The sequence below is a fragment of the Terrapene carolina genome, unplaced genomic scaffold (assembly GCF_002925995.2).
Source record: "Terrapene carolina triunguis isolate 2854851 unplaced genomic scaffold, T_m_triunguis-2.0 Scaffold236, whole genome shotgun sequence".
NCBI classification, from domain to species: Eukaryota; Metazoa; Chordata; order Testudines; family Emydidae; genus Terrapene; species Terrapene triunguis.
Window position 1 is genome coordinate 12,470,179 of NW_020664587.1, and position 22,388 is coordinate 12,492,566.

General features: G+C 51.5%; 2 protein-coding genes across 6 annotated transcripts in view; one reads left to right on the top strand and one right to left on the bottom strand.

Annotated features, from left to right (window-relative positions):
- EIF3I (eukaryotic translation initiation factor 3 subunit I) overlaps positions 1 to 8,595 on the top strand; it is an 8,951-nt gene extending 356 nt beyond the window's left edge. The window contains exons 2-11 of the mRNA XM_024199286.2: positions 832 to 924; positions 1,960 to 2,047; positions 2,668 to 2,733; positions 3,657 to 3,806; positions 3,914 to 4,041; positions 4,508 to 4,618; positions 5,137 to 5,226; positions 6,708 to 6,781; positions 6,949 to 7,041; positions 8,129 to 8,595. Of these exons, the coding sequence (XP_024055054.1) occupies positions 832 to 924; positions 1,960 to 2,047; positions 2,668 to 2,733; positions 3,657 to 3,806; positions 3,914 to 4,041; positions 4,508 to 4,618; positions 5,137 to 5,226; positions 6,708 to 6,781; positions 6,949 to 7,041; positions 8,129 to 8,210 (975 nt within the window). The 3' untranslated portion in view covers positions 8,211 to 8,595. The remainder of the gene's footprint in view (positions 1 to 831; positions 925 to 1,959; positions 2,048 to 2,667; positions 2,734 to 3,656; positions 3,807 to 3,913; positions 4,042 to 4,507; positions 4,619 to 5,136; positions 5,227 to 6,707; positions 6,782 to 6,948; positions 7,042 to 8,128) is intronic.
- On the bottom strand, positions 8,256 to 21,696 carry LOC112106167 (myotubularin-related protein 9-like). 5 transcript variants are annotated; one of them, XM_024199280.2, is made up of 11 exons: positions 21,591 to 21,696; positions 19,069 to 19,394; positions 17,589 to 17,697; positions 15,020 to 15,145; positions 14,075 to 14,248; positions 13,385 to 13,602; positions 12,840 to 13,001; positions 12,073 to 12,214; positions 11,519 to 11,739; positions 9,725 to 9,876; positions 8,256 to 9,511 (listed from the first exon to the last, which is right to left on the bottom strand). In XM_024199280.2, the coding sequence occupies exons 2-11, from the start codon at positions 19,263 to 19,265 to the stop codon at positions 9,333 to 9,335; spliced, it is 1,680 nt and encodes a 559-aa protein (XP_024055048.2). In that variant the 5' UTR covers positions 19,266 to 19,394; positions 21,591 to 21,696; the 3' UTR covers positions 8,256 to 9,332. The 5 variants fall into 5 exon arrangements, with proteins under 5 accessions (XP_024055048.2, XP_029768563.1, XP_024055047.2 ...); XM_029912703.1 differs by lacking the exon at positions 21,591 to 21,696 and adding an exon at positions 20,393 to 20,666 and having other exon boundaries at positions 19,069 to 19,293; XM_024199279.2 differs by lacking the exon at positions 21,591 to 21,696 and adding an exon at positions 20,393 to 20,666.
- Between the last annotated feature and the right edge of the window lie 692 nt (positions 21,697 to 22,388).

A 22,388-nucleotide genomic window follows, 5' to 3' on the forward strand; every position in this document is an offset into this window, starting at 1 on the left:
AGTGTCCTGCCCTCCCTCCCCCAGCCGGGCCCGGAGCCCCTCCCCGCGGTGTCATGAGCCCCCCTTTCTTCTTCCCCCCGCTGGGCCCGGAGTCCCCTTCTTCCTGGCCTGGAGCCTGTCCCCCTGGCATCATGGCCCTTCCTTCTCTCTGGTCGAGAGCGCATCCCCCAGGGTCATGGCCCCAGAGCTCCACATTATCCCTCTCCCGCTGAGATCCCCTTTGCTGTAGGGGGGTGTCCCAGTGTAACATGGCACCTGATGCCACTCCAGTGCAATGCGGGTCCCAGTGTGAGGAGCCACCTGGGCCTTGTGGCACAGGGATCCCCACCCTCAAGGTGAGGCAATGCTTGGCACAGCCAGTGTTGTGGGGATAAAGCCCCCTTATTGGGTGGGATCAGCAACCTCCTGAAGTTCTTTCTGGCTCTGTGTGTCTGTGCGTCTAATTCAATCCGCAGTCCTCACTGTTTCAACCTGCTGGGCTCAGAAGTGTCAGGGCTTGTGAGATGACAGATTCCCTTCCAGGGCTACTCAGTGAGACCTAGCAGCCTGGGAAAATAAACAGCCAGTAATGCTGTGTGGTTTGGGGACTCTGGACTCTGCTATAACAGGCTCACACCAGGGATGAATTTAGCTCCATCTCTTTGGGGAGATGAGGTTTTCTTATGCAGGTTTCACAATATAAAGGTGGAAGCAGGAGCAAATGGACTAGCTCTAGTTGTGTTTGATGGAAACTCTGTACTTGTGTATTTGCACAAATCGTAAAGCTCGGAGGTTTGTCGTTTTGTTTTAAAATACTGGATTTTTTTTTTTTAATGATCTATCTCCCTTTAGAAACCTATCCTGCTGCAAGGTCATGAGAGGTCCATTACTCAAATCAAATATAACCGTGAAGGAGACCTACTCTTTACAGTAGCCAAAGATCCTGTAAGTATTCCAGCGCCTTTGAGTTAAGTGTTTCATGTGTCTCAAACTTTTCTTTTTTGGGGGGGGGAGAGGAACTTAAACAGGATTCTAAAAACATGAAAGTTCTTGCAGCCTGTTTAATATTATGGTGAGGTGTCACAAAATCACACCTGAGATGGGGTCAGTTTTTAGTTTAACAAGTTATTATAGTGACTCTTTTGCAAGAGGCTGGGATTTGGGAGTAGCCGTGGGTTTCCATCTTTCTAACCTATCCCACAGAGAGTTCTCAGTCCTGCATGGTAGCACTATACAGTGTTTGGCTTTTACAGAGACTTTGTATAAAAATTGGTAATTAACCTGTATTTTATCATCTGTATAGTCTGAAAATCCATTTTGTCCAGGGTGTTGGATGTACCTCTCTTCTCCTATACCCGGAAACAATTATTCCCATTCCTAGAAACCTTCGATGTTTCCTGTTCAGTTCGAGATCTAGTATAAAACCATCCTGCCTCCTCTTCAGGATCCCTCACAGAATTGTTTTTCTACATCTAGCACTTCTTTGTGTTCTCAGTGTCTCCTCTGTCTTACTTGAACAGCATCTATTTCTTCCTCCTCTCCCTGTGTTCCCCCTTAGGCAATAAAATCCCACTCCCAGGACAGCCTTTCTCCCCTCTGATCCTTTTCAAATCCTACTTCCAGACCCATGTAGAGCGCCATCTCTGCCTGGCTTTCAACTTCTATTCTGTCTAGCTGCATTTATAAAGTACCTGTTGCCATACTATCTAGACATAGCAGCTCTTAACACAAAAGGTGCACCATACTCCTGGTGTATCCATGCTCTACATAATTTAACCTCTCCACCCTTTAACGTTCCTGTCCTACTACCTCTAGTGATGTTGCCCATTAGCTATATTCTACCGCATGTGCTCCTGTTCGTATGTGCAGTGATATAGACTTGAGATACTCCAAGATGAGACCATATGGAAATAAATTGCATTCATTTATTTAGCAACTTGATCTAAAGTGGATGCTTGACTAATTGTTTTGCTTTCCCAGATTGTCAATGTCTGGTACTCAATCAACGGAGAGAGGCTTGGCACTTACACTGGCCACACTGGAGCTGTCTGGTGTGTGGATGCAGATTGTATCCTTTGGTGACTGAAACCTGTCTGTCTGCTTGTTTATGATGATTCTTCTCATGTGTGAAGTGGGGTGTTTTTATTGTGGACACTAGGTGGCAGGCACGACAATGAGTGATTTTATTGCTGGTATCCTGGTCTTTCCATTACTCTCCACTGGCTTCTCCTTTCTCCCCCCCCCCATTTGAAATAGTACATAAACTGTAGGCCATTGTGTTCCACCCTCACGTATTCAGACATCACTTTTTACTGACCTACTGTGCTCCGGTTCACAGGGCTCTGGAGTTCTTAGAAGATGCCTGAATTTCAAAGTGACCTTCTGTCTCCAATGCAGATAGGTGATAAAATAGTTACATTAATGCGGGTTTCTTGCATTTAAGAGTTGAACTCCTTAATGCCCCAGAGCAGGAAATTCAAAGTTATGGTTCCCTCTGTGTATGTGCCTGGACATAGTATGTTGGAATGAAAGTTATTTCATCTGCATGATTTTTTTTCTGATTCTAGATAAATACTGTAGCTACTGCATATTTTGTGTATTTATGTATCCTATGGCAAAACGTGGATATTGGCCTTTTGGGGTGATGGGGTGTGAGAATTTGTTGGCATTCCCTAACTGATGATGCAGGGGACACAAGACACGTGCTTACTGGCTCTGCAGACAACTCCTGCCGGCTCTGGGACTGCGAAACAGGTAAGACAAGAATATTGGGGTGAGAGGGAGTGTTTAACTATTCTCTAATGAGAGAGTTTTATCTATGAAATCTATTTGCCTTGAGATGTGTGGCAGGGAAATAAGGTAGGATTCTAGTTCTACTTTAGGACCAGTGGTGAAGATGGGTTTGGTCTCATTCTGACCCTTACCAACTAATGAATATTCTTTTGTAACTCCCTCACTATCCAAACTGGCAGGAAGTAACGGTGTCTGCCCTGAAAAGGCCAGGGACTGCTGGTGCAGGTTAGGATTGAGGTGCATTGGCAGAGTGGCGTGTGGGTAGCTTGTGCAGAATAATTTGCTTTATCTCTGGCCAGTATCCTAACTTTCATGAGTGCCTAATTCATCCAGAATTTTAAAGAAAACCATCTATGTGCACATATGGGTTTCCCGGTCTTGTAAATCATATTTCAATGGATGAACTGGTGTCATCCTGTGAGTAGGAAAGGTGTCCGGCAGGAGGTCCACAGAAAGACAGAATGCTTCTTTGACCTATAGCATTGAGACTCACTTGTCACAGCTCAGAACAGAACTTGCTGGCCTAGCTAAATACTCAGTGGAAAGATGAGCAATGAGAATAGAGAGATATGTGCGTTAAGTGGTTGACAGATTGATCATAGCTGATGGCAAGACCCAGGCTGAGTTTCCGGTCTTTGCTTAGCGAAATGTATGTGATGAAATGGATGGTGTTCGCTAATCTTATGACTTGTAAAATCTGGGGAGGATTTTTCACAAGCACTTCGGAAAATTAAGAAATGCTTTGTACGGACTCTAGCCCCCTCTTGCTCTGAGCATTGCATACTGGCTAGCTCAGCGCTGCGATTCCCCCTGCAGAAGGGAGGGGTGACGGTAAGGGATGAGGATGTCCGGTGCAATCTTAACAGGTTCTCTCCTGCGTCTAGGAAAGCAGCTTGCGCTGGTGAAGACTAACTCAGCTGTGCGAACCTGCGGCTTTGACTTTGGAGGAAACATCATCATGTTCTCCACAGATAAGCAGATGGGGTATCAGTGTTTTGTTAGCTTCTTCGACCTTCGTGACCCCAGCCAGATTGGTAAGGAATTCAGGCAAATACCTGCATGGAAGATGGGGGACTGTGGGAAAACTTGGATCACCTGCAAGTCAGAGTCATTTGTCTAACTCATCCCTTCCTCTCCGCAGAAAGCGACGAGCCTTACATGAAAATCCCATGCAATGAGTCTAAAATCACTAGCGCTGTGTGGGGCCCTCTCGGTGAATTCATCATCGCGGGACACGAGAATGGGGAGCTGAACCAGTTCAGTGCCAAGGTTATTGTCATGAGGAGCAGTGTGCTCCTCCTCTTTAATTGAGGACAGAGGGGGTGGGTGCCACAAGATACCCGTAGCAGCCACAGGGAGGAGTGTTGAGCCAGAAGTCAAACCAGCAGCTGCTTGGTGTAGCCAGAAGGCTGCCAGCTGAAGTACACAGCTATGGAGGGCTGGTCTAAACTACTGCTTAAGTTGATGTAACTCACATTGCTCAGGGGTGTGAAAAAGATGTAGTGCTCTAGTGTAGACTTGCCCTGAGTGTCAGTTTGGGCTGCAGTCCGGACATGGATGAGACCACCATTGCAGAGTGGTGGTTTAGAGCCATAGAGTTTAAGGCCAGAAAGGACCACCATATAATTCACTGGGGATGCTAGGTGTAACTGGGACCTCTGTGCATGAGGGATGGTTTGCACCTCTCTCAGCAATGGCTCGGTACCATTAATTCTGTCTTGTGTTTATGCCCCAGTCAGGGGAGGTCCTTGTGAATGTCAAGGAGCACACCAAGCAGATCAATGACATCCAGACCTCCAGGGACATGACCATGTTTATCACCGCCTCCAAGGACAACTCGGCCAAGGTGAGACCTCCCTTCCCTACCTCAGTGGACCCCACTGACTGATGGCCCTGAGAGCAAACGCAAAAGATATTGCTGCCTTGAATGTCTATTTCCTTGTCCCTAGAAACTTATGAGTAACTATGGAGCCAAGTTTTCTCTGTCTCAAAGTAGACATCTGCTTAGTGGGACAAGCCCAGTAAAGGGTGGGGTGGGGGGGCTTACCTTGGCCAGATGAACAGGCACAGATGATGCAGTGATTTCAAGTGTGCTGTCTCAGGCACAAGGTGCAGAGGGGCTTGTGTGCTCCAAGTTGTGTGCTCAGATGTGTTTGGGCCTTGGCACCCTTTTGCAAGAGTTGGGAACCCTGTCACTAACTGCTTCAGGGGCGATGGAGTCGCCTGTGGAGGCGAGGCAGAGCTCCAGGGCTTTAGGAGGGGGTTGGCTTTCCACTCTATGCTCCCAGCGTTGGGAGCCTGCTTGTAGACGGCTGTTCCTCCCATTCAGCATCAGAATAACCAGCTTTGCCTCTTGCCTTCTAGCTGTTTGACTCCACAACACTCGAGCATCAGAAGTCATTCCGGACCGAGCGGCCTGTCAACTCTGCAGCTCTTTCCCCCATCTTTGATCACGTAAGCTAACTGATACGAGTGGCATTAGTTTCACGGCGGTCATGTCATAGATGACCTTTTTTCCCCTGGCCCCCACGTTGTTCCAGGGATTCTAGAACAGTATCAAAGTTTGGGTGACAGGATATGATTTTAGAGTGTAGTGTGCGGGGAGGGGATTGGCGTGGATGCAAGGCATAGATGGGTTTTGGGTGGCTTTCCAGGGGGGCTGTGGGGGTGAGGGTTCAAATCCTAGGAATCTTGTAATTCGCTCCTATGACTGGGTCATCTCCATCCTTCAGGGATTAATGCAGGACTGTTCTCCACAGTGCACTCTTCATTCTAGTTCTAGGCATCCCTCATGAAGTGTGGAGGGTCTATGGCTCATTCATGCATCATCTTCCCTCTGTATGCACCCCTGGTTTGGGTTTAATGGCGCCTTTAGTATTGCATCCCAAAGCCTCTTCCCTCTCCCCTCTCTAAATCCTGGTGTTACATTCCCTTTATGTCGGCTCTGAGATGTTAGGTGAGATCAGGAGGTGCTGATCACATGTTTGTGGCAGACTGCTCCATTATACACCACCCTGTACGGGGGAGGTGTGAACTGAAAGAAGACACTTCTCAATTAAAATCATTTACTCCGGTGTTGCTTCTGACAAAGGCAACGGGGAGGGGAGGGGGGGGATTATTTCAGTCTCCTGAGCGCTGAAATCTGCAGCAGCAACCAGGCGGCTGGGAACCGCCCCCACCCCATCTCACTCTGTCAGGGGAGCGGAGGGCACTTACGAGCCTGGCCAGCCCTGTGTTGTTTATGCTGGCAACAGCTAAAAACATCTCTGATATCACAGCACTGGCAGGCAGTACTAGCTAGAGGTCAGTTGGTGTTTCTGTAATATCCCTCCCCTGCCACCAACCCATCCCTCTGCAGGGAGTGGGAGTGTTAAGGGGAGAGAAGCATTGCAGGATTGGAGTGTGCAGTGTGAGAATGGAGACTGGGGGTTTTGAAGAAGCCTAAGGGATTTGGGCACTCAGCACACACTGAATTCCAATGGGAGCTGTGTGCTGAATTCCCTTAGGCACCTTTGAAAATCCCGACTGAACAGGGTTCCCACGCCTCTGGCTGGATCGGGAAGTGTGTGTATAAAACAGGTAACATGAGAACACACAGAACTGAGACACTGAACGTTGGACAGGTGACAACCTCACTTCTAGTGCACAAAGAGCCCGGGAACTGACACCATCTCTTGCACTGTGCTGCTGAGTGCTAAGCCTCCAGTTCACGGCTTACTAAATGCTCCCCTTTTAGCAAATGTGTCTTGGAGGCAAGAAATCCCATGGGAGCTCTTTCATAGTACTGCTCCAGCCACTGATACCAGCTGGGATAGGAGAAAATGTCCCACTAGTCTTTGCTCTGGCTGCTATACTGAGTTTCTAGATCCTGGCTCTCATCAAGCGAGAGTGACTGGAGCAGCATCTGAGAGTGTTTGGCTTCTTCCTATTTGCAGGTAGTATTGGGTGGTGGACAAGAAGCCATGGATGTGACCACAACCTCTACCAGGATTGGCAAATTCGAGGCAAGGTTGGTCCTTCTTGTTCCTTCAATGTGGAGGGAGATTTGGGTGTGTTCGTAGCAGCCTGAAGACACCTTTCCTGGTACTCTTTGGGTGAAATGCAGGCCAGACTGTTCTTACATAACTGGAGCTCTGAGCCTCTTGGAATAACCAAAACCATCTTCTTTGTTCCTAGGTTCTTCCACCTGGGTGTTGAAGAAGAGTTTGGGAGAATCAAGGGTCATTTTGGTCCAATAAACAGTGTTGCTTTCCATCCTGACGGAAAGAGGTAAGGATCTCGCTGGGGTTCCCTGGGCTTTTGAAAACCAGTGGTGGTGCTGACTGAAATGCTGGCTAGGGTCAGGCATGTGCTAGATGCATTTCCCCCCCTACAGTACAATTAGGCCTTGCCTGCTTCCCCTGTAGCACCTAGCTACACTCTGCCAATAGACCTTAGTTCTGACCTGCGGCATCCCCAGCTTGGTCACGTCATGGACTCCTCATGGTGAGACACACCATCCCTGCTGTTCCAATACCAATCCCCCTCCTCTTGAGATGTAGAGAACCCAAGGCCTCCCTGCCCTGTAGGGGGACTGCCAGCATCTTTGGAAGTATTGGCTCTTGGTTAAGATCTAGTGTAGGTGGTCCAGAGACATCTACATGGGACATCGCCAGTACCAGGTCGAGTAACTGAGACCGCCAACCAGGGAAATAACACACTTCCTTCCCTGCCGAACCAAGGGACACACCCCACCCATGTACTTATTCCCTACACCAATACTGACATGGACTCTTAATACATTCCATGGGTGGCGTACCCGAGTCCACTTATCCACCGATGCTTTAAAAACTCCCGCACCCCAATCTGGATCTCTGCTGGTTATGTGATATGTATGTACCTCGTGAACCTTGTAGCTGATACTTGCAATCCCCCATAAACCAAGCCCGACCCCAGATGTACAGGACCTTCCCTCTAACTTGTGTAAATTTGATTTTAAACATTAACTTTAATTTATCTTAGTATGGGAGACAACCTGCCCTAGCAGAGGGGACAGATGAGTCCAATAGGTCTCTTCTATCTTTACCTGCTGATCCTATATATCCAGTAATAGCTTTCTGCGAATATCCATCCTAGGCCTAGACTCACTAGCTCTTGGCTCCCACATCCTCATAGAGATGAGACCCTCTGAGGTCTGCTAACCCAAAATCTTTACTGGGTTACATCCCCTGATTATACCGTTGTCCCATATCAAAATCCTTTACTAGATGAAGTGGGGGTTACTAGCCTGGGTTTTAGAAAGGGGTGTCATTGACCTCAAACTCTTGAGGTCCCAGTGTGGGGCAGTGGTTTCATCTGGCTTTCTCTCCCCATGCAGTTACAGCAGTGGCGGTGAAGATGGTTACGTTCGCATCCATTACTTCGACCCACAGTACTTCGAGTTCGAATTTGAAGCTTGAAGCAGCTCTTGTTTCTTCCCCCACCCTCTTTATTTTATTTTTCCCCCCCACTTTCACTTGTTTGTTTTTTTCAACCCCCCCATTGGCTCCTCTCCTGGAGTTTTGTCCAGGCTTAAAGTTGGTCTGTTCCAATGGGCGGCAGCATGTGGAGCTCTTGGGATTGAGTGCTGAGGGTGTGAGCCTAAAGGAGAAACCAGCCTGGAATGGTAGGATCAGCTGCTTTGTCTGAGGTAGCCTGAGTGGTGTGAGACCAGAGGGAAGAATGGGCCAGCTTGCTCCCTGCTGCTGTGGACACTAACTTCCTGCCCCGCTGGAGATATTTATAAGTCTGTGAGAAAATAAACTCAAAAGGAAATGATAAACATAAATCTTTTTTATAACCAGATGAGTTAAAGCATATCAGTCCTTGCGGTGGCTGTGGGTAAACTCAGCTTGGTTCTCTGGTTACCCTGGATAGATCTCCTACCCACCCATCACTGTCCAGTGGCATCTCCCCTTCACTAATACCCAGAATCACTGAATCTGTAACCAAGCCAGAAAACAATTGCTGGCTGCTATGTTTCCAGATGACAAATGCACATGACCCCATTGCTTTGTGCAGGAAGGGAGACTGAGCTGACTTTCCTCATGGAACAGTTGCTTCCCGCACTAGGAAGGTTTTGGTGCTGAATATTTTTTTTTTTTTTTTTTTTTTTTTTTTTTTTAGCTCTGCGACCCTGTATCAGCTGACCCAGGTTCTGAGCCTCAGTGCTGTGGGTTTTTTATTGCAGTGTAGACATGCCCTGAATATTCCCCACTCGAAAGGAGGAGATGTCATGAGTAGAGACCATTTTACTGTAACAAACCTAGTCTGTACTTTGTAACTGCTCAAAGCATTGTGCCACAAGGTTGGGTCCGTGCGTGCCCCACGTGTCCTCTGATCCTGGTGCGTTCGGCTCAGAGCCTGGCCTGCTGTCCAAATTTGTATTTGGCTTCAACAGGGCCCGTGTGACCAGCACAAAGCCCTACTCCCTAAGAGGCAGCGTCTGTCCTCGCTGCCTCTGGAGCAGTCTGAGCGATAGATGGGAGATGTGGCCAAACCTGAGCCACCAGCCGTTCTGTTGCAGCCACCGATGTTCTGGTTCATCCTTCGTTTGCGGTCCCTGTGATTGTCAGTGGGTAAGCAGCATCTGGTTGTGAGTGGCACAGTGTGCGCCCTGCGCTCTCCTCTGGGGCATCTTCACAGTTTGTCACTAGTCGCTGGATTTCTGCCCAGGCCTCATCTAAGTACTGAGAGGATCGGATCCACCGGAGGAACAAACCTGCCAGACACATGCAGTTTGTGTTACTATGTGTAGCCCCCAGCTCCTACCCTCAGCTGTCCCCAGCCCGTACTCCTACGCTCTTCCCTGCAGTGGCTGAGGGGAGCAGTCAAGGTTCCTGCCGATTGAATGCAGGGTCCTTGCAGTGTGGTTTAGGAGACCCCTGTATTTCAGGAGTAGCTGGCTAAAGGCCAATGCCCGAGCAGCACTTACCTTGCCAGAGCTGCAGGCTCTGAGGCTCCACGGACGGCCAGATGACCAGGGCATTGTATGTGTACAGGGGATTCAGGTGTTTCTTCAACTCGCTGGGTTGGTTCAGCCAGGACCAGAGGGAGTGAGTTTTCTCCTTCACTTCACACAAGCACCTGCATGAGCATCCAGCAGCATTTGAGTCCGTTCCCTGGGGTTCTGCAGTGCACTGGCAGCCTACAGGGATGACCGCTCCTGCAGCGAGGGCGATGCTCTCTGGCCATGGGCCTGGGTTGATGCTCCTGCCCACGGGCGAAGCAGGAGCTGGCAGGGCCTTGTGAATTTGGAGCTAAAGTCCTTTCGTGGGAGTAGCAGAAACCCGGTGCTAGTGCGGGGCTTTGCTCCAGCTGGGGCCATGGGTGGCTGTGCAGCCAGCAGTGGAGGCAGGGAGGGAATATGCTCATCCTGTCCCTTTAGGGGTACGGAGACACCAAAATACCCACGGGGCAGGGGAATGGGCTGTCAATGGGAATTTGGTTTGGCTGTGCTTGGCCCCAACCAAGTAACGTGGGAGCTGCTCCGTCCCTGTGGGCTGCAGCAGGCGCTGGGCCTGCTCGGCAGATCATGCCACTCCTAGTCAACTGCCTAATGCGGGACTCAGGCGCCCAGCTGTGGGTAGCCAGGTTTGGAAGTTTTGGCCTATCCCCTCGCATAATGGTTCTCCATCTTTCCAGAATACTGTGCCCCTTTCAGGAGTCTGATCTGTCTTGTGTAGCGCATGGTTCAGCTCCCTTTAAGATTCCCTCCTTGCCCAATCAGACACAGAAATACAAGTCCCAGCACGCTATGACTGAAAAATTGCTGGCTCATTTTTACCATTTCATTATAAAACAGTGGGTCTCAAACTTTTTTACTGGTGACCCCTTTCACATCGCAAGCCTCTGAGTGCGACCCCCCTACTAAGTTAAACACACTGTTTAATATATTTAACACCATTATAAATGCTGGAGGTAAGGGGGTTTGGGGAGGAGGTTGACAGCTCGTGACCCCTGCCATGTAATAATCTTGTGACCCCCTGAGGGGTCCCCACCCCCAGTTTGAGAACCCTTGTTATAAAAAAAAAAAATCAATGGGAATATAAATATTGTACTTGAGCTTGTTTTCCACTTGTGGGCATTGGCTGAAGCCTAATACCCACCGCCCAGTGCTGAGGCATGTAGCTTAGCTTTGTGGGGCTCCCTGTGGCGTGAGGCCCAGGGCAATTGCCCTCAATGCCACCCCCTAATGCTGGCCCTGCACTTGTTACCCCCCAAACCTGTCCTGTAACCCCCAGATTGAGAAACACTGATCTAGATGAGTTGAGTACTCCCTAGAAGACCTTTGAGTACCCACAGGGGTATGCGTACCCCTGGCTGAGAACCACCACCCTAACAGGTGTGTAGTCTCCTAAGGCTGGTCTGAGCAGGACATGCAGGGAGGTGATAAGTGCTTGCTAGAGAGAAAGGCACACGCCGTTTGCTTCACTCTGGTGCCTTGCAAAGCCAGACAAACGAGCCACGCGGGATGACTTGGCAGTAACTGGTGAGGTGAAAGAGGGCAGGGATCATAACCTTCCCCCACCTTACCCAGTGAAAACACTAATGTGAGATCACTTATCAGTTGGGTGGGGGCTGCCCGCTGAACCCCGGGGGATTGTAAACTAGATTTGGGAGGGGGCAGGCACAGTCCTGCTAGCTCATCTCCGAAGCCCAGCTCCTTTGATCAGTATTGTCCCTGCTCTCTGGATAGCTGTCCCTTCACAGATCACTGGGCACTTACCTTTCCTTCTCGCTGTTGCACAGAAAGGTCCCGTAGCAAGATGCGTACGTGTGTTCGAACAGCACCAGCAGGAGGTGCTCATTAAACTGCAGGGAGAAGGGGAACTGGTGCCCCAGCTGCCAGACACAGTCGAGGAAGAGGAGGAAGATGGGAGCCTCCTGCTTGAGCCGGGCGTGGGAGTAGGCGGAGTGGGCACAGCGGAAGTGAAACGGGTGTCCTGCCTGCAAAGCCAAGGGCAGAAGGAATCCATCAGTGAGGGGGTGGGGGAAGGCTGGAATGAGTGGGCACCAGGCATGGGGGGGTGAACTACACAAAGGAGTTGCCTGTTCCCAGAACAGCGGGGCCCTTGGGTGGGGACCAGGGATGGGGGGGAGCTGGCGTGGGTCTGGTGTAATGGGGCTGATGAGCCAAAGCATCATCCCTGCACCCCAACCACAAGCTGGTGTTGCTCTGAGATTTGGGCTGGCTGCTCTACCCTCTATTGCGGCTCTCGGGTTCGTGGGCCGGAGCTGCTTTGGGATGGTGGTCTGGGGGTGGGTTTGTGGGGGGGTTACCTCTATCCACTCCCGCTCCAGCAGCCCCTGGAAGCCAGTCAGTGTCCTGCAGTCAGGGTCTAGGATCACCTGGGCCAGAGCGGTCACCAGCAGGGTGGTATCTGTCCCCTCGGCTCCATGCACCAGGATGCAGGCCTCTTCCCTGAAGGCAAACACAGTGCGGCAGTCACCAGAAGGAAAGTGCCCTGGGCCCCTGCAGGCCAGTGAGTGGTGGGGTCCCAACTTGCGACCAGTGAGAAAGTAACAGAGCCCCAGGGCTGAAGAGAGCCGCTGGTGCTGCCTGGGGCAGGAGGGGACAGGACCGGTGTTTGAATCACAGCTCGGATGCCTTAGGCTGTCGCTGTGTGTGGATCAAGGCTACCAGGATGCTGACAGCTGTGGTTATTCTGCAGCCAGCTGGGGAGCTTTATCTAATGCTCAGTACCTTCCATCATTAATCCTCCTGTACATTTTTTTTAAACACAGATGGGGAAACTGAGGCCCAGAAGGTGTCTGTGACTGCTGAGGCTGCATGGGGAGTCAGTGGCAAGACTGGGAACAGAAGGCTGGCCCTTGTCCCCAGTTGGGCTCCAGGGGCTAGGCCAGGTACCTCCCAGGAACCCCAGCTCACATACAGCCAGTTGATCTCTTTACAAAGACCTTTTCCAGGGGGAAAGAATTGGCAAGAGCCTGCAAGGGGCAGCAGGGCTCAGAGCAGCAGGTGATACAACTCAGCACACTGTCCCCAAAGCAGCTGAGTGCCTGCCCCTTCCACCCCCTCCTCTCACCTCTCCATGCACTGGGCGGCCAGGCAGGCGGTGCTCAGGGCCCCCTTGACGTGGGCCAGCCATTTGGAGCTCTCCAGCTTGCTCAGCCAGCGGTCCATGCTGAGGGAAGTGTCGTTGCAGGCTTCTACCAGCTTAATGAAACTCTCCTGGAGCGGGCGGCCCCTGAGAGGGGAAGGAGGAGGAGGAAGCCATCAGGGTGTTGCTTGGAGGGGTGTGTGTGTGTGAGATGGTTTCTAGGCTCCTTCAATAAGTCTGCACCACCTGAGGAGGAGGGGAAGTTGGAGCGTCTGTCCCAATGTTCCTGGAGGGGGGGGGTTGCAGAACTAGCACAGCTGGGCCAGTAACCACCAGTGTAATGAGTGGGCCAGGCCTTGGCATAGCACAGCCGCAAGTATTATGGTGCCAATGGAGACAAAAGGGCAGGGGGTTAATGTCTAATGTAAATGTCGACGCTCCCTGTAAGAGTCATGCCAGAGATCCCCATGCACAGCAGGTGACGCCACCAGCCTCCATGCTGGGGGCTTAGAGAGAGCTGCTGCGCTTACCTCTCCAGTGGCCTGTGCAGCCTCTTCCAGCGGGGATAGGAGGATTTGGGCTCCGTGCCGCCCCCCATCACCCGAGCCTGCTTGGCTGCCTGAGCTGAGCGGGTGTCGATGATGAAGCCACGCTCCCCTCCATCCAGGACGGCGCTGAGCAGCAGCTCATCCTCTTGGCAGCGCTTCCTGTTGGGCCCTATCAGTGGCTGGCTGCTACGGAGCATCACCTGCAGGGCAGAGGAGTAAGGTCGTCTTTCCTCCCCTTGTGTACTGCTGCAAACAGACCTTAAGCTAAGCAGGCTTTGGCTTGTTTAGTATTTGGTTAGGAGACCTCTGAGGGCAAACCCAGCTGCTCTCAGAGTCCTGGCTCGGTTCCAGCTTAGATTCAGTGGTTCTCTTCTGTCTCTTTCATTTCCCCTTGCAGTTTGTTGGAGGCAGTGTTCTTTGTTACTTCCTGTACTGAACAGCTGTGCAGTGTTGCTGTGAGCTGTTCAACAGCTGCAGTGCCTCACCCCAGAAGTGGCTCAATTTGTTGGTGAAGTGCTTTGGGATCCTCAGAGAGGTCGTATCTGATTATAGTGCTATTGGTGGCAGATACACAGGGGAAGCACTGATCTGCAGAAGTTTTCCCGCTCTCATTCACCCTCTGAGAGGAAGAGCTGGGAGGGGAGCAAGAAACTAAAAGGGAAACAGACTCACCGTCCCATTCTTCTTGTGATAGTAGCTGAGGACAGGGAATCGTCCCCCCTGGCGGAACCGGGCGGCCTTCTTCAAGACATTATCGTCCACTGTGGCTGGTACAATTACAGCTAGTGGGTAACTGGAGCAGATGGTGAAATCCCCGTTAACACAGCTCAGCCTCCAAGCACTTGTCTGGGAAGTACAGAAGTGTCAGGCTCTGATTCCTACAGCTTTCACCCCAGGGGGACAGAGTGGGTGGGGTGGGGGGCGTCTATCCCAGATGGATATTTTACTCTACCCTGGAGGGCCCACCTCTACAGCAGATATCTGCACGGCCCAGCTAGTCCTTGCCCTCTCTGCTAAGATGGTCAGCGAGGGGGCCTGTGGTGGAGGGTGGGTTTTGTGATGTGGACTTCTGTCCCATTTGGGGCTGGAGTGACACTCACCAATTCATCTCCCATAGGCAGGGGTGAAAGTAACTTAAATGACTTACGGGTATGCAGGGTAGCCGGGGTCCTGGGCAAGGTTGGGGGGGGGGGGGCGGCTCTCGGCCCCCAGAAGGGGCGGGGCCTTGGGCCAAAATCCCCCAGCCAGCCCTTCAGCGCTGCCTGGGCCGCACCACCCGGAGCTCCAGGCGCTGGCGCGGTAGGCAGCAGCAGCCAGGAGCCCCGGGCCCTTTAAATCACCACCAGAGCCCCAGGGCTCCTGGCCACCGTGGGCCCTTTAAATCACCACCGGAGCCCTGGGGCAGCTGCCCCTTTTGCCCCCCCCGCCCCCTATCAGTGGCCCACCCAGTATGGTTGGCACTTTCTTACCGATACACCGTACTGGACCGTGCCCTATGTGTTGTGTATGGAGTGGCTCAATCCCCCACCCCGTCTTGAAGGACATTTCTGGAGTGCTCTCTCCCCCCCCCCCCACATTGATCTCTCATTGAAAAGGTTTCTGCCCCTCCATACCCACCTCTGAGGCGATTTGTTGGTAGTAATGTTGGAGGGGATAAAGCTGCCATCCATCCTTGAGCTTCATGCTTTGGGGTCTGTAGAAGAATGGGTACATCATCATCACTGAATCCACAGACGAGAGGGCCTAGAAGAAAGAACAAGGATGAACACACACGTGGAATTGGTCTCTATTCATAGTATATGGACCAGCACCCACACGATACTGACTACGTGCTAGGGAAGGGCTAGAAGAGCCCACAAGAGCCAGCCTGCATCCAGAATGCAGCTAATGCAAAGACAGCAGCTATTAGAGGGGATAACACCACCCCCACCGGGCCTCGGGGCTTCTTTGCACCCGAATCCAATTTTAAGTCTTAATGGCAGGAGAAATAAGGAGCTGAGCTGGGCTGTGCGCCAGCCACAGAGCTAGTGCAGCCCACAGCTGACTTCATCTTTCATCCATAGACTCTAAGGCCCAAAGGGACCAGTGTGATCATCTAGTCTGACCTGTAGAACAAATTCCTAGAGCAGATCTTTTAGAAAAACATCCAATCTTGATTTTAAAAGTGTCAGCGATGGGGAATCCACCACAACCCTGGGTAAATTGGCCCCAGCTTAATTACCCCCCACTGTTCAAATGGACGCCTTGTTTCCGGTCTGTTTGTCTAGCTTCAACTTCCAGCCATTGGATACTGTTAGACCGTTCTCTGTGACACTGAAGAGCCTATTATTAAATATGTGTAGATCTTTATAGACTGTGATCAAGTCACCCCTTAACCTTCTTTTTGCTAAGTTAAATAGATTGAGCTCCTACCATTCTAAGGCAGGTTTCTAATCCTTTTATCATTCTTGTGGCCCTTCTCTGAACCTCCTCAAATTTATCAATATCCTTCTTGAATTGTGGGCATCAGAACTGGACACAGGATTCCAGCAGCGGCTATACCGGTGCCAAACATAGAGGCAAAATAACTTCTCGGTTCCTACTTGAGATTCCCCTGTTTATGGCTCCCAGGATCACATTAGCTCTTTTGGCCACAGAGTTATCCTGGGAGCTCATGTTCAGATGATTATCCACCACAGCCCCCACCCCCACTTGCTGACGATTCCCCATTTACAATTACATTTGAGACCTATCAGTTAGCCAAGTTTTATTCCATTTAATGTGTGCCATGTACATTTTACATCGTTCTAGTATTTTAATCAAAATGTCTTTGTGGTACCAAACCAAACGCTTTAGAGAAGTCTAAGTATATTACGTCAACACTATTATCTTTATCAGACAAACTGGCAATCTCATTAAAAAATATATCCAGTTTATTTGACCGGATCTATTTTCCATAAACCCATATTAATTTGCATTAATTACATTATCATTCTTTATTAATCAACTCCCCATATCAGCAGCTCCATTATCTTGCCAAGGATCAATGTCAGGCTGACAGGCCTATAATTACCCAGGTCATCCCATTTACTTTTTTTAAAAACTGGCATTACATTAGCTTTCTTCCAGTTTTCTGGAACTTCCCCAGTGCCCCAAGACTTATTGAAAATCAATAGTAATGGTCCAATGAGCTCCTCAGTCAGCTCTTTTCAAACTCTTGGATGCAAGTTATCTAGACATGCTGATTTTAAAATGTTTATTAGTAGCGTCTGTTTAATATCCTCCAGCGATACTAGTGGAATGGAAAGAGTGTTAGCATCACCATTTGACAAGACTGTTTCCCCCCCGAATACAGAACAGAAATATTTATTTAACACTTCTATCTTTTCAGCATTCTTATTGATAATTCTACCATTTTCATTTAATAATGAACCAATACCATTGTCAGGATGCTTTTTATTCCTAATACATTTAAAAAACTCCTCCTTATTGTCTTTAACTGTGCTGGCCATAGATTTCTCCTTATGTCTCTCTGATTCCCCTTATCAGTTTTCTACAATTCCTAACTTCTGATTTATATTCATTACTATCAACTTTCTCTTTCTTCCATATGGAAGTGCACCCCCTGGAAACTACAGGCTCCAGCATGCAATGCAGTCAGGCCACCTGAATCAAAATGGCACATTGCATGCTGGGAACTGTACTCTCTTTGGGCCACACCTTCACATTAAAGATGAGGGTGTCTTGATCCTGCATCCATTCAGGTCAATGGCAAAACTTCCACTGAGTTGGCTGGGAGCAGGACTGGGTTGCAAGCCAAGGCCTTTGAGATCCTGGTCAAGTTTTCAGTGTAGCCCTCAGCTGGGCTACAGCGGGGTGCCCCTAGGTCATCACCATGTGCTAGTGAGATGGACCTAGCAGGTGCGTCTGAAAGCCCCTAAGGAGATCGGAATGCAAACAAAGGCCAGAGGGAAGTCAATAATTACCCACGTTAATGATGAACTCAAAGCAAACACCACAGGGGCACTGCGCTTCCTCTTGCCAAATGTCAAAACCTTCCACGCTGGGCAGAGGATCTTTCCAGGGGCTGCATGTGGCTGCCTTCCAATCCCAGCCCAGCCCCCAGCCACACTCTGGGTGGCCAAAAGGCCATGCCCGTCCATTCTGCAAAGAACGAATCTCGAGCCAGCAGTAGGCACTGACTGACCTCAGTGGAGCTGGCGATGTTGAGACATTCCTCCATACCCGGGATCTCCAGCTGCAGCACTTTCAGGTCTTTGCACTTGAGTGTGATTGTGCCCAAGGAACTTGCAATCCTGTGGGGAGATGGCAGACAGGAGCTGGGAGTCAGACCCTATGTCCTTGTCTCTTGGATCAACCACAATCCAAACCCCCAAAGTAGAGTCCAACTGCTGCATGTGTGAGCGTGGGTGCGTGTAAGCATAGGTACATGTATGTAAAAAGAGACGTGATAGACAAGAGGCAGGTGAGAACTTGAGTGTGCACGAGAACATACGTGTGTAAGAATATGTCTAGTGGCTTTATTGCCCAGGCTGCTGGAGAGGCGCGTCTGTGCTGGGCAGTTGCTTGCATTGTTTGCCTTCACGGCTGCCCTGGAGGATGGGTGAACGTGTGATTGTGGAAGCGTGGCTGTGTCTGTGCACGTGTAGGTGCAAATGTGGGAGCATGTGCTTGGGAGGGTCTGAACGGGAGGACGGTAAGGAGCGTGTGTTAGAGCGTGTTTTATTCCACCTGTCCCCAGGGTGTAAAGGACGGGGGTTTCCAGTCCCTCCGGAGCAGCTCAGGCACGTTGTCCGTCACCAGAGGAAAGCTGGCTCATCCCTGAAGAGTAAGATGGAAGCACCGTTCACTCTGGCTGCCCGGCCCCACCTTCTCCCCTGTCTTTCCCCGACTCCTGACAGAAGCAGTGAGGCCAGTGTCCTCCCCACCTCTCTGCGGAGAGGATACTAAAGCAAGCGTTGCAGACACAGGTCCCTGGTGCCCCAGCCCAGCGCAGCTGTCTGAGCGGGAAGCTGGTCACTGGTTAGTGCAAAGCCAGGCGTTTTAGGTGGGTTAGAGCCAATACAGGGGTAAAAGCCAAACCTGGTCTCTTGGTGGGAGCTGTTAGTCCTGGAGGTTTGGTACCAGCCTAGGTTCTGAACACTGAGTCACAGAAAAGAAGAGAGGTTATTGCCCAGGGCTTGAGCTGCACCATCTGGCTAGCCCCAAGGGCAGAGGAGAAAATGGAAAAAGAGGCGAAAGCCTGTTCTGTCCCCTAACCAGCTGCTCGCCCCATGCTGGACGCAGCGCTCGACTGGGACACGCAGCAACGACAGCTGAAGGCAGAGTTCAGTGTCTTGTCCCAGCCCCTGCTCTATGCTGGGGGCAGAGTTGGTGAGATCCACTCTGTTGTTCTCTGGGTCACCAGGGCGGACGGGCACCAAGGGAGGATAAGTGAATGGTGAACAATGTGGGTAGTGCCTGTAAACAAGAGACAGACCCCTAATTCAACACACGCCCCCCCCTCAGATCTGGGGGTGTGAGCCGCATGACTTCCACTGACGCCAATGGGCCCATCCCAGCTCCTACCACCCACAGACTCTCTCTCTCTCACTCAGAAGGTGAGACTGTGTCAGACACACACGCCTCCCCGGTGGGACATCATGGAGGGGGCAGGGGAGACTCACCTTTTCTCAACAGCGTCCACGTTCCGGATGAGAAGCCAAAGCTCCACCGTGCCCTGCTCCCCATGGCCCCCGGGCTGGGACGACAGCAGCAGGTGATGGCTGGTGATGCACAGCGTCCCCTTGATCGGCGGGAGCCCGGGGCATGAGAGCTGCACGTTCTCCACCTTCGCTGTCTTGATCAGCTCTGCAAACTCCATGGCGACGGCAGCGGTGCCGAGCTGAACCCTGGCAAAGAGTGCGGGGCACAGAGAGCCCCAAAGAATTGTCACGTGTCCTTCCCAAAGGGCTGACGGGCAACAGCGACCAGTAAAGTCCTCGGCCAGCACCTAAAATGGCCACAAAAGGAGACGGAGACTCAGCGTGAGATGGGGGACAGGCCGTGGGAGGCGCAGAGCATCCTCTCTTTGCCATATCCTTCCCACCCCCTCCTACAGGTTCATGCTTCCCTCTTTCCACTGTACTGTCTTAGGCCAATATAGGGTCATCCCCTGCAGTCTAGTCTCCATTGCTTTATTCGATCCCTTTTTAAACAATCCACATTTATCGCTGCTTAGGGCCCATGGAGCTTTCCATCTGCAAAGCACGGGTGGAGCATTACCTAATTCAGCCCTGGGTCCTATCCTGGGAGTGGGTCAGTGTCATTAGCTCCACTTTACAGATGGAGGCACGGAGAGGCGACGTGACTTACTCAAGGGCTCAGAGGGAGTCAGTGGCAGAGCCGCGGTTAGCACTTGGGGAGGAGTTCCCAGCACCCAGGCCTCTGCTCAGGCTGACGAACCACCCCTCTGTCTCTCCTTGCGTATGTCTACATGGATGGTGGTGCAGCCCTATGCGTCATCCCCAGGGTTATCATTTAAAGGTTATTATTGAAATCTGATATGTTTAGCTGCAGGTGAAAATCCAGCCCCTACCTTGCAAGAAGCTATTGTTATTATTTAGGATTTATAGTGCGGCAGCGTGGAGGAGCCTCAATGCGCTAGGAGCTGTACAAACCCAGCCCTGCCCCAAAGAGCTTCCAATCTATAATTCATCCTTGGAGGCTGAGGGGTTAGCTCCCTCCCTCTATTCCCAGGCACGCTGGGCTCCAGAATAGACCCCTTTCTAAAACCAGAAACATCTTCAGAGCTGCTCCGCTTGGCCAGGCTCGGTACAGGGACATTAGACAGAACCTGCTCAAACCCCCTTCGCCCCTAAGTAAGGGGGGGAAGCAGGGATGCCTTCCCCATCTTGGGGAACAGGCTTCTCTTTTGGAATAAGCAGCAGCAGGAAGCAAGTGATTAATACCCCCCAACATCTGGCCCCCAGCAACGGCCACTGCCCTTACCTGTTTCTGGAATGGCAACCCTCAGGCTGCAGTCAGAGAGCTGGGTCATCAGAGGGGGCCGATCCTGCTCAAGGGGAGCTTGAGCCCAAACCTCTAGTGCTGGGATCACTGCCGCAAAGGAATTCTTTGGCTGGAAAAGCCATGCCCCAGCGAACAGGGGCGCCCGGGGGCTGGCAGCAGGATATGCGCCACAGAGATGGGCACAGTGGCTTCTGCAGCAGGCATGCAATACCTTGCGGCGGCAGCTGCTTCTGAGAAGCTGGTGATAAGCATGTTCTGATGCAGGGGTTGTGAAACACAGCAACAGGAACTGAGCAGGCTGCCGTGTGGGTGAGGCCGAGAAGCAGAGAGGGAGGATGTCGGGTTTAAGGTGGCCTGGCTCCAGTTTTTGATTTAGTTTCTCCCTGGTGTGAGGCTTGTGCCCATGAAATGAGCCCAGGCTTGGGTCTCGCAGGCCCTGCAGGGACCCAAGAGCTTTGCCTTTGAATCACTGCGGGGGGCTTTTCCCAGGCTCAGGGTCGTGATGGACAGGTAGGGGGGAAAAGAATCCAGTCTGGAGATGATGGGGTCCCCTCCCTCCTGGGGACTGGGGAGGATGGGGCAGCAGAGGAAGTAAAGTTCTGGGGATACTAGGGTGACAGAGGGCCTCAATTTGGGGGAGGTGGGGGAGACAAGGGGAACCTGCCCGTTGGAGGCACAGGGCTCCTAGCTTCGGGCACTTTGGGAGGGCTGAAGAATTGAATCTGTGGAAAGGGGACAGAGTCTCGATCCCTCAGCCGGGGAGGGAGTTGGGGAGATCGAGGGCATTCTGGTCAGAGGGTGCTAGAGACAGGCCGGGGGGGAGGGTATACAGCTGGCTGATAGAAATATGCCCGGTGAGTCGTGACTAGTAAACAATTCCCCCCCGGACACTGTAGGCTTCTTTACCTATCCTCAGTGCCACCTTTTCTGTTACCCAGGGCCCCTGCCCAGACCCAGCTCTGCAGTCTCTGTTACCCAGAATCCCCCTGGCCCACTGCCTGCAACTAGTGACACAATCTCTATTACCCAGAATCCCCCAGGCCCACTGCCTGGAACCAGCGCCAGAATCTCTATTACCCAGAAGCCTCAAGGGCCCCTGCCCAGACCCAGCACCACATTCCCTGTTCCCCATATACCCCATGTTTCCTTCTCTGCCCCTGGCTAAGCATTTTTTTACCTGTCACCCTGTGCTGAATGGTCCTTGTTTTTCTGTATGGGGTGTGTGTAGGGATGGGAAATGCTGCCTTCTGCCTCTGCACTGCAATCTCCTTAGGTTGTCCATTCTCTCCAGGGCCCCTGGGTTCCACCTTAAATGCAGCACAGCTGTGGAGAAGCAAAAAAGCCACTGGTTAAAGTGACCTGGCCAGAAGCCCTGAGCACGGCTGGGAGGCGGGTGACCAATGAGAGCCCTCAAAGGGCGGGATTTATTAGCAGAATTGTAGGTCTAGGAGGCCCTATAGCTGAGATCCTGGGGAGAGACCCCTCCCAGGGGGCACAGACTAGAGCAAACCCACACACCCCAGCTTGGCCTTCCCTCTGAAGGTATCACAAAGGGGTGCGTGGCCGACTCAGCATGGCCAAACGTGACCCGCAGGGGAGATACTGTGAGATGCCACGTGCCCATTCAGATCTCACATGGGATATCAGCCATGTGGCTACGGGTGCAGAACAGCGTCATGCTGCCTGCAGGGGTCCTTTGCTGTTCTTCCCTCGCATGGCCGAGGGATTTCTCAGGGACTCTGAACAGAACCCCCCGCTGCAGTAAACTCCAATGTTTCTTGGGGACTCCACACCAGCCCCTCCATGCCAGGCCTCTCCTTCCTCTAACCTCGCCTCTCCTGCACGATCTGCACCGTATGATCCGCCCTGGGCGCTGTAGAAGTGCCTGGGGGTGGGGCAGGAAAAGCCTTGAACAGATCTGAGCTTTTTTCTTTTTCTTTCTTTCTTTTTTTCTTTTTTCTTTTTTTTTTTTTTT